Source organism: Monopterus albus, unplaced genomic scaffold (assembly GCF_001952655.1).
Source record: "Monopterus albus unplaced genomic scaffold, M_albus_1.0 scaffold43.1, whole genome shotgun sequence".
Lineage (NCBI taxonomy): Eukaryota > Metazoa > Chordata > Actinopteri > Synbranchiformes > Synbranchidae > Monopterus > Monopterus albus.
In genome coordinates, this window is record NW_018127923.1 from 1,588,109 (window position 1) to 1,599,921 (window position 11,813).

Consider the following 11,813-nt stretch of genomic DNA (forward strand, 5'->3'; position numbering starts at 1 on the left):
TGTACACCTGGAAGCCCGGTACTTGTATCGCGCTGTCCGCGATTGAGTCACTCAGCCAGGTCTCCGTGAAGCACAAAGCAGCAGTGTGCAAAGTCAGAGTTGGTCTTGTTGACGATAAGAATTTTATCCATCTTGTTGACCAGGGAGCGGAGATTTTCTAGGTGGATAGATGGGAGTGGAGTCCATGTCCCTCTCTGGCGTAGCCTCACTGAGGCGCCTGCACACTTGCCATGGCGGCATTTCTTCCAGATCCCCTAAATTGCAGCTGCGCCTCTGCTCAGACTGTCCATACAGCATTCTTCGTTCGCAAAAATCAGAGAACGGTAGTTCGGTGTGAGTTGTCTGATATTTAACAGTTCTCTGGTAAAAGTAATCCAGGATGGGTTGCAAAAGACCAAGAAAACAAAAACAACAAACAGAAGAGAGCATGAGTAACCAAGTCTGCCATCGTCAACACCATCTTAGCCCACAGATGAACGTGAAAGTATCTCATAAAAATGAGCAAAGTATCTTTTTATAATGAAAACAGTTTCTTGTTAAAACAACATTTACACTGCCCGAGGCAGTTCTTGTGTGTGCTATGAAATACAATATAATCCTGCAGGCGACACTGGTTAGATGGGGTGGTGAATCTCAAGTTTTGTCCATTGATGATTGTGCTGATCATGAGTGATTTCTAGATCAGCTTTTATCAACTCTGCCTCAGTCTTTTTACAAATGATCAAGCCAAGCCAGCCATTCATCTGTTATCTTGGTATAGGTCAGATATTTAAAGTACCCCCCATAGATCAGTGAACTCATTGTATCAGAGAGTGAAAACTGAAGAGATTTAGCAGTTTATGTTTAAGCCTCATTTACCCATTACATAGCAATACTATATAAAAGAGATGAGGCAAATATTCAAATGTATTTACAGTCTGGCTGAGAGTCTGACAGTATGTCACTGTCTCTATTATCTCAATTGATGCAAAACATATCTAGCGGTTAATCTGTTGATCTACTGATATTTCCCTGTGATTAAATGTACAGATATATCAGTATGGTGTTGACTGTCTCTTGCTCTCTGTTTCTTGTCTCTGTCTTTCCTCCAGTTTGGTCGGACAGAAGTGATCGATAACACGTTGAACCCCGACTTCGTGAGGAAGTTTGTTCTTGATTTCTTCTTTGAAGAGAAACAGAATCTTCGCTTTGATGTGTAAGTTGGAAAATCACTGCCCTTTCCCTCTACAGCACAGCTGTCCCTTCCCTTTTATACCAGGGAATCACTTCGGCCAAGCCTGCTCTAGTTTGGCCTGCTGACTCGTACCCATCTAGATTTAGAAGCTGATTGCCTTAAAAACATTTTGACTGGATGACTTGTATATTTATTCAAACTGAATAAAACAACTGTAACAAAAAGTGTGTTACACATTTCTGCATCTCCTTGGTTTTACAGTTACTCTGGTTTATATTTTTACATCAGACTTTATAACAAGCTTATTTTTGGCACCAAGTAACATTCCTGACAGTTTGGTTCCAGCCCTTTGTAGAAATGTCTTTTGAGTAATAAATGGTCTTATACTTGTATAGCACTTTTCTATGCTTTACAGCACACTCAAAGCACTTTCACACTACTTAGCCATTCACCCATTCACACACCAGTGTTATCACCGGGAGCAACTGGGGGTTCAGTGTCTTGCTCAAGGACACTTTGACATGTTGACTGGACAAACCAGGAATTGAACCACTAATCCTCCACTTAGGAATCAACCTGCTCTACCTCCTAAGCCACTGCTTAGAAATATTGTGTTTGGTGATTTTTGTAACTTTGGTGAAGATCACATAATATTTCATAATCAATTTATTTTGCGACTGTATATACAGTCAGTGAGATACCCACATGCATATAACAGTACTCTATGAACACAACAGTTAAATATTAACCAAAATATAATTCTGCAAAGGAATTAATTAATCCCCATTGAAGACATTGCATACACTAGCACTGTTGCTAATTGTATTTGCTAGTAAAATACGCCTAAAAAAACTACATAAAACTATGCATGAGGGAAAAAAAACTCACAATAGGTCTATGTAAGTACAACAAATCTACTTAATATATTCCAGCACAGAACATGAGTAAAACAAACTGATGCCCGCAAGAAAAATACCAAGAAACACTAAACTATAACTATAAACAAACTGTATATAACAAGTGAGGATTTTACTGACACGCATCAAGTAAATTAGCTGTAATCACTTTTTATTAGAGAAAACTACAATTTACTGGTTACACTTGTGTACTGTTCTCACTATGCATTTTATACAGCTAGTATATTAACATAGTTGAATAGCAAGTCAAAATTTTCATGAGCCAGGCAGTGAGTGCCTTGCTCCTTTATTAACAACTCAAGATGCTACAAGTGAAAGTGTAACATACAAGCAGAAGAGAGCATCTCCTGATTAACATAGAAAAGTTATCACTTCACATGTAAATAACTCGTGAGGAATCTTGGGGTTTTATTTGATGGTGCTCTTAAGATGGACGAACAGATAAAATCTGTGGTCAAAGCCAGCTTTTTTTCATTTGAGACTTCTGGCTAAGGTTAAACAGTTTCTTTCTTTTAGCGATTTTGAAAAGGCAATTCATGCCTGTATTAGCTCTAGACTTGATTATTGTAATGCACTGTATAATGGCATTTCTCAAGTTTCATTGTCTCGGCTCCAATTGGTCCAAAATGCAGCAGCTCGTCTTTTAACTAATACACAGCGTCATGAGCATGTAACTCCAGTTCTTGCCTCAGTCTATTGGCTTCCTGTTCGTTTTAGGATTGATTTTAAATTGTTTGTCTATAAGGCTGTACATGGTCTATCACATATCTCTGAGCTTGTGCATTTTTATGCTCCAGAAAGCACATTTAGGTCTTCTATCCAGTTGTTCCTGGAAGCACCGAAGTCCAGACTGAAATATTGGGGAGACCGAGCTTTTTCAGTTCGGGCTCCTATACTGTGGAATGGTTTGCCACAGGATATTAGATCTGCTCCAAACCTGACTGTTTTTAGATCACTTCTCAAAATGCATTTGTATTCACTGGTTTTTAACAATTTTACTGATTGATGTATAGGTTTTCGCTGTTATTTTATTGTGTAGCTGTGTTTTATCTGGTTTTTATTTATTTTTACTATTTTTGTTTTACTGTAAAGCACCTTGTAACGTAGGTTTAGAACAGTGCTATATAAATAAATTTTGCTTGCGTCAGGGTTGCGTCAGGAAGGATATCCGGTATAAAACACGTGCCAAATGTGAACATGTGAGTTGTCAGTGTGACGATTTGCTGTGGCGACCCCTAAAAAAACCCATGTTCTCCATGGTGCAGAGCCGTGCTTCCAAATCGGTGAGCCTCGCCTCCAATGCTGCTAGCATCTGATATTTATTACAGGTACTATTATTAGTAAAGGAGGCAGAGGAATAACTGAACATGTGAGACTCTGAGCAAGAGAAAGGAGAGGAAGAGGGGGAAGCCACAGCTCTCAGCTAAGCTACTATCTTAGCTGGGCTTCTAAGCTATCTGACAGAAAGTAGCAAGTTCAATTTGGAGATTAGCAAGAAATTCTGTAACACAGGTGCTAAGTAGTGCAGGTGTATGTTGTGACTCAAGAAAACAGCTGATGTAAACCTACAAATTAGTGAGCTTAATCCTTAAATAATCTGGTAGCAAGCACAACACAGTGCAGGCACAGGAAACAGGAAGTAAATACGATTACCGCAGGCACAGGAAACAGGAAGTAAATACGATTACCGCAGGCACAGGAAACAGCAGGAACCAACCAACAACATAGGACTAGGAAAGGCTTATTTGAAATGCACCAATTCAAATTAAACCACACAAAAAACATAGGATAAAGAGGTTATATAACATTTTCAGCCATTTAGGGGTAGGGGTGTGACCTCTTGATGCAGCAGCCCTACTTGTCACAATTATGCCTTAATCTGTCATTAAGAGCATGCTGGTAAATAGACTCTATAGAGAACAGGTGCTTGGTGATATTCTATTTTTGTCACATTGTTAACAATTCCCATGAAAAGACACAAATCACCAGTGAACTGATTCTAGAAAGTATTGTATGTGTATCCAAAGCCTGATACGTCTTCTGCCTTTGTACCATAGACCTCCACTGTTGTCCAAAAACTAGTGAAAACACAGCTCTGTGAACACATTGTTACATTAGACTTGAGTACACACACTGTATTGTGTATGAAGTAGCTGCAATTACTCAGTTTGTCACCAATCTCACATTTTCAATTAAGATAATTCCACAGTGGATTAATTCTATAGTGTTCCCAGGGATATTAACATTGACTGAGGAAAATGAGTTCAGAAATCCAAAGATCAACTGCACTTTTATTCTGGCTGCGTAAGAGTTTTTCATGGCGCTGTGTGTAGAGTTTGAAGCCTCCTCCCCCTGGGATAGCAGCTGCCCTGCTTTGTGAGGAGTCCTAATCTCCTGACAAAGTAAATCATTAATTCTGAATAATTAAGTAGTTCAAAATATAACACACACACACACACACACACACGCTCTCCCTTTTTCAAAAGTATCATGCATCACTGGTTTTGGTAGCTAGATGAAACCTAAATCTCTGTCCTTCAAATGTTGTCACAAATCTTCCACTGAATGCATGCTTTGAGTAATATTTTAATTTCAGCAAGGAAGGAAGATTAAATTAATTGTTTACTGGCACTTTATGCACATTTTCTGAAAACATTTGATGCGTATGTAATCAAGACCAAAGACTTAAAGACTCAAAGTGTTTATTGGCATGTGCACAGTGAGGAAATGTGTTTCCCTGTATAATGAAATGAAATGGCGGTGAAGTCTTGGTGATCCCCTTTGCAGTCTTTACCACTCTCTGCAGGCGCTTGTGGTCTGTGGCAGTAGTGCTGCCATACCAGACGGCGATGCAGCTGGTTAAGATGCTTTCGACGTTGTAACTGTAGAAGTTGCTGAGGATCCTACTGTAGGTGACATGCCAAACCTCCTCAGGAAGTAATGAATATTGTCCCTGAATTACTAACAGTGCTCCAACCAGGAGGGAAGATAGTAACAGTTCATATCTGATGCTGAGGATGGATAAATTAATCATTACAATACAAAGTGTTTTTCCTCGATAAAAGCTTTTTTTTTTTTAAACAATGTATTTTTGCACAACAAATGTTTGAATGATAGATTAAGTAATACAAAATAATGCTGGTATTCAACATTAAGCTTTCAAAAATGGCATAATGGAATATAAAAAATAAAGACAAGAGTGGTGTTCAGCTGTCAGGCATTTCTTAAGGATATAAATTAGAGGAGAACTTAACATAAGCGCACAAAGTCTAATTGACTGCATCATTGGAAAGCACTGTAGCCTGTCCAGAATCTAGCAGAAGAAGACAATGATCGCAAAAGAATAATCAAGACAAAGTGCTCAGTTCTTCCAGATGCACTCTGGAAAATGAAAGAAAAACTCAAAATGTTGATGTTTCTCTGGCTGTGGCAGTCTTTACTTTAGTTTGGCTGTCCTGGTTACTTGTGCAGTTTTACATACAGTATTGCTGTCAACACAGTTCAATACTGTTAACACAGTTTTCCACCTTATGCAGTCACTCACATTACTTACATTACAGTTACACATTACTACCATACAGTAAGTAATTCTGGCGCAAGCACCTAGATTCATTTAAAATATTCTTTAGCAGCCTGAAACTATACTGGACACAGACCACCAAAATATCACTCCAGAGAATGATACTTTGAGGGTAAAATAATTAAACTACAATGAATAGTAGCATCTTTATTAGGATCTAGTGTCTCTGTTAAGCCCTTTTTGAATTAACTGGAAAAAATTCCAACAAGGGTAAATAGTCATGTATTATAACATTAATAAATACCTTAATGCAAATTAATCAAACATAACAGTAATTATTAACAGTTCAACAGTTAATGGTGGTTCAAGGTCAAGGTCAACGTGTTTATTTGTCATATGCACAGTTAGGAAACGTGTTTCCCTGTACAATGAAATTCTTACTTTGCCATCCACATGAATGCCACAAAATACAAATGAAATATAAAGTAGATGAATAAGTAACACAAAATCTAAGGCACTTTAAGCAGCAAATGCAGAGATATAATAAAAATATATAACAATATATAAAGAGAATGTATTCTACATGGGAGCAACATGTGCAGTAGTCAGCAGTCAATGTGCAATTATGCATGTGCAAACTAAGAATGTAAACAGTACAGGTCGAGAGTACATGATGTATTTTCTGGTAATAAACTCCTGTCAGTCTGATGGCAGAAGGAAAGAAAGTCTGGAGGTCCAGCATTTCACACTTCTGAACCTCCGGCCAGAGGGTAGGGAGGTGAACAGTCCGTGCTGGGGGTCAGTGGGGTCTTTGAGGATGGAGGCAGTTTTCCTACACACCCTGCGGTGGTAATTGCTCTGCAGAGAGGGCAGTGGAGTCCTGGTGATCTTCTCCGCAGTCTTTACCACTCTCTGCAGGCGCTGTTTGGGGTTGATAGGGTATATTACAATTTAGCCTTACAATCTCTCTACTATTATTGCATTTAGCATTATATCTATATAAATTCACAATATAAGGAGGGAGTCAGATAATAATGCAGTGAAAAGTTAACAGTCCTAATGACCTATCTGCAAGACCATGATTGGGTAATTAAAAACTGTTGAACATACAGTAACTGTTCAGAATAACTTCAGAAGAACCAGACTCTCTCTTCCTGGATTTAGGAAGTATATACAGTATGCACAAGTTTAGTACAAAGTTTGATAGACACAGTAAAAGTTCAGTAACAATGAACACAAGAAGTACTTGGTTTGTCTTTGTAGTGGATAAAACAAACAAATAGAATATAGGATCAGTTAATGCATGACATGTAATGTGAGATTGAACAATAGCCGTTATTCTTGTGTAACAGCAGCAAAAGGCATTGACCTTTTATGCTTTAGAAGTGTGTGTGTGTGTTCCACTTTGAGGGGACGTTGGGATGGTCAGGCCTTCCAGTTGTTCAAAACATCTTGCAGGGTGTTCCCAAAAAAGAGAAGTGAGTCTAAGGGTTGATGCAATTGGGGGAACAATGACAGGAAGCGAGAGATGGGAATAAAGTTAGCAATGGAGTTGGTCAGGTGCACGTGTGCGTGAAGACCTGAGGAGAAGAGAAGACATGTGGCAGACTACCTGACTTCCTCTGCAGAGAGACTTAAGTAACAAGGTGGTCCTGTATCCCGCCCTTTCAATCATATTTCAATAATATTGTTCAATAAATGATTCTTGGCACTGCAGTAATTTTCTCTGTGCTTTGATTTTACCATGACATTTTCCAGATTGGATTTGAGGGTTTGGGAGGAAGATTTCTTCTGTGGTTACGTGAATGCAGAAATTGGCTAAAATAGCTAAAGCTAATAAAGTATCTGGATGAACCAAAGTGCATGTCTCTCAGTGAAGTGCCAGATAAATACTATAAAATGATGAAGGAGGAGTTGGGGACTTAAAACCTCAATTACAGTTAAACCTGATGTATCCTCTAAATTTTGCAAACATAGACCTCTCTTGTTTCTTCTGAAAGAGAAAGATGAGGCCAAGCTCCAGAGGCTGGAGGACGCTATCATTGTATTTTCAGTTAAGGACGGGGAATGGGATGCACCAATAGTGACTGTGGACAAAAGAGATGGTGATTACAAAGTATCAGCAATCAGGCAGTTGAAACAGACATCCACCCCTTGCCTTGGTCTTTAATAAGATAGACTTAACAGCAGCTTACCAGCAGGTGTTTCTGAATGAGGACTCCAAGACATACACTACCATCACCACCCACAGAAGACTGTGTATTTTCAGACCTTTTGGATTTACTGTCGCTCTGCAGCCTCCATATTTCAACGTATTATGGAGAACCTAATGAAAGTCTTAGCTGTGGTTGTTTTCATGGATGACCTACTCATCATTTTCCATTTTATTTATTCAGTTCAATTTTATTTGTATAGTGCTTTATAAAATAAGGTCTATACCTTACTATTATTATAAAGGAAAATCCAACAAATCCCCCTTGAGCAAGCACTTGCCGACAGTGGGGAGGAAAACCTCCCTTTAATGGAAGAAACCTCCGACAGACCCCGGCTCTTGGTGGGCGGTCTTCTGCCTCAACCAGTTGGGGTGAGTGGATAGAGGAGAGAGAAAAAAAGAAAAGCAACAAGACACAACAAACAATGAAACACTGGGCAGGTTGATGTGGCCGGTGACTGCTCATCAGAGACATAGAGCTCCAGGGCCAGGGCTACCTGCAGAAAGGTACAGGCAGAGAGAGAGAGAGGACACACTATGGGAGAGAGGAGACACAAAGTTAGTGACATGTAATGGTGGCATATAGAGGCATAGGGAGAGAGGAATGGAGAGGGGAGGGGAGGAGAGCAGAGGGGAGGAGAGGAGAGAAACTCAGAGCATCATGGGGCCCCCCAGCAGTCTAGACCTATAGCAGTATAACTAAGTGAAGACTCAGTGTCACCTGATCCAGCCCGAAGTATAAGCTTTAGCAAAAAGTTTCTCTCCTCCCCTCCCCTCTCCTTTTCTCTCTTTTCCTCTCTCTCTATGCATCTATATGCCACCATTACACATCACTAACTGTGCATGTCCTCTCTCCCGTAGTGTGTCCTCTCTTATTCCCTGTACCTTTCTGCAGGTTGCCCTGGCTCTGGAGCTCTAAGTCTTTGATGAGCAGTCACCAGTCAACCTGCCTGGTGTTTGATTATTTGTTGTTGTTTGTTGTGTCTTGTTGCTTTTCTTTGTTTCTCTCTCTTCTATCCACTCACCCCATCTGGTCAAGGCAGAAGTCCGCCCACAAAGAGCCGGGGTCTGTTGGAGGTTTCTTTTGTTAAATTCCTATTTATTTCATTCACAGTGAGCATTCATTTGTCTGTCTGCATCGTTTACTGCCTGTTTATACTGCTTAGTTTGTTGCTTGTTAATACTGCTTATTTTGTTATACTAGCCTTATGTTGGTTTACTGTTTACTTGCCCCTTGCATGGGGACATGTATATGCACATTAAAAGCCGATGTACCAGCGTCAAATTCCTTGTGTGTCCAACACACCTGGCAAATAAAGCAGATTCTAAATGGAGTTTTTGCTCCCCACTGTTGCCAAGTGCTTGCTCAAGGGGTAATTGTTGAGTTTTCCCTCTGTAATAATAGTGATAATAGTAAGGTCTAGACCTTACTTTGTGAAGTGTCCTGAAATGACTTCTGTTGTAATTTGGCACTATACAAATAAAATTTGATTTGATTTGATTTGAAAAAGGAAAAAGGAAAGTCTTAAGTCTAAACTTAAAGGTAGATAGGGTGTCTGCCTCCTTAACTGAGACTGGGAGTTGGTTCCACAGGCGAGGAACTTGATAGCTAAAGGCTCTGCCTCCCATTCTACTTCTGTGGACTCTAGGAACCACAAGTAAACCTGCTCTCTGAGAGCAAAGTGCTCTGTTAGGATGATAAGGCTCTATGAGTTCTTTAAGATACGATGAGATCTTGTCATTAAGGGCTTTGTATGTTAGGAGAAGGATTTTAAATTTTATTCTGGATTTTACAGGGAGCCAGTGGGAGAAGCTAATATGGGAGAGATATGATCTGTCTTGCTTCCGATCAGTGCTCTCCAATTCTTGAGAGTCCTCAAGAGGAATAACATGGTGCAGAGGTTGCTGATTTCTTTCTACTGAGCAGCTGTTGAGTCCACTTTTACCTATTGTATCTTAGTATGGTATACAAGCTGCTTGGTAGCAGACAAAAAAGCTCTGCAGGTGGTAAAAACAGTATAGAAAATCATTGGATGCCCATTGCCATTACTGGTGGAAATTGCCACCTCACGTTACTTAAGCAGAGCCATAAATATCGTCAAAAACTCATGTCACCCAGCTCACCACTTGTTTGATCTGTTGCCCTCTGGCAGGCGCTACAGGTCAATGAAAACATGCACATCTTGATTCTGAGACAGTTTCAAAAACGCTACTGAGGTCTAAGAGGACAAGTATGGAGATGATTCCTAGGAGCATATTGTTGGTGACTTTCACCAATGAAGTTTCTGTAATATGATATAATACTCTAAAACTAAACTGAAAATACTTAAATAATTCTTGTGCAAGTGGTCACATAATTACTTTGCAACAGCTTTTTCAATGATTTTAGAAATAAAGGGGAGATTGGATATTGGTCTATAATTAGCTAGAACACCTGGGTCAATAGTAGGCTTTCTGAGTAGAGGTTTAATTACAGCAACCTTAAAAGCCTGTGGAACATAACTGTTAATAGAGAGAGATTGATCAGATCTAATATGGATGTGTTGATTAGGGGTAAGATTTCTTTGTCATGGGACACTCAAAAAAGCACCTGCACAATCTCCAGAAGGTCCTACAATAGTTTCAGGACAATGGCTTGTGAATGAAATGCTCTAGCTCTAAGTGTGAGTTTGGCAAAACTCAAATAGAGTACCTGGTTCATGTGCTGGATGAGCAGGGCAATCACCCTTCAAAGGATAAGGTGAGAGGTCTTTGCTCACTCTAACACCAAGGAGCTCCAGGCTTTCTTGGGACTTGTTAGTTGTTATGGCGCATTTGTGCCACAGCAAAGCACAGTACACTGTACAGATTTGGCTGTCACAAATTTGTGACATCATTACTTCAGTTACCCTGAGGCTCTTTCAAAAGTAGATTTTTGGGAACAAACAGAAATCCGCCTCCTTCAGCAAAGCATTGTGAAAGCCTGTTTGTAACAAACTATGCAGCTATACAGTCAGTATAGTGGAGGGCTGATATTTATGGGATATAAAAATAAGAAAGACATTTTTTAGTGGAGGGGGACTTTAAGGCTTTCAGTTTTATGAAAGCACTCTGGATCATGTTTACAGTAACATACGGGGTGCATACAGGGCTGCACCCCTCCCCCACCTTGGATGCTCGGACCACATTTCTTTGTTCTTGTATCTAGCTTACAGACAAGGACTGAAACAAACAAACCCTGTCACCAAACAAATTCAACTCTGGACCCCAGAGACTGAAGGCACCCTGCAGGACTGTTTTGCCCAGACAGACTGGGATGTGTTTAAAGCTGCAGCCACCTCGGAGGACTTTTCTGTCAGCATACAGGATTATGCTGAGTATGTGACCGGGTACATTAGTACCTGTATTGACAACATTGTGCCCACCATACAAGTCAGGAGGTTTCCCAACCAGAAGCCCCGGATAAAACTGTCAGGTACGCCACATGCTGCGTGCTCGCTCTCATGCATTCAGATTAGGCAATGAGACGGAGTACAAAGCTGCGAAGTACAGACTGAGGAAAGCCATCACTGCACCAAAGAGGCAGAACGGAGAGAAGCTGAATGGCTTCTATTCTACTGCTGACTCCAGAGGATGTGGCAAGGCCTGCAGCACATCACAGACTACAGGACACCACAGACTACAGGACCACCATCAGCATCATCAGCTCCACAGACCTCAACACCTTCTACACCCGCTTTGAGACCTCCAGCCACAGCACAGAGAGGAGCTACACACACACACTGAGACCATCCAGCACCCCACCTCCCCTCCACTAACTGTCTCACCAGGCCTGAGGAAGATCAACCCCTGCAAAGTAGCAGGACTGGACAACATCACTAGGAGGGCTCTCAGGGCATGTGCCAGCGAGCTGGCTGATGTTCGCACCACCATCTTCAATTTCTCCCTCAGCCAGACCATCGTCTCCCTCCCCAAGAAGAGCCCGGTCACCTGCCTGAACGACTACACGCC

General features: G+C 40.7%; 1 protein-coding gene across 1 annotated transcript in view; it reads left to right on the forward strand.

The window, feature by feature from the left end:
- Positions 1-11,813, forward strand: part of LOC109960042 (copine-8-like) — a 172,065-nt gene that overhangs the window by 67,637 nt on the left and 92,615 nt on the right. Inside the window, exon 4 of the mRNA XM_020599868.1 lies at positions 1,092-1,195. Coding sequence (XP_020455524.1) covers positions 1,092-1,195 — 104 coding nt within the window. The remainder of the gene's footprint in view (positions 1-1,091; positions 1,196-11,813) is intronic.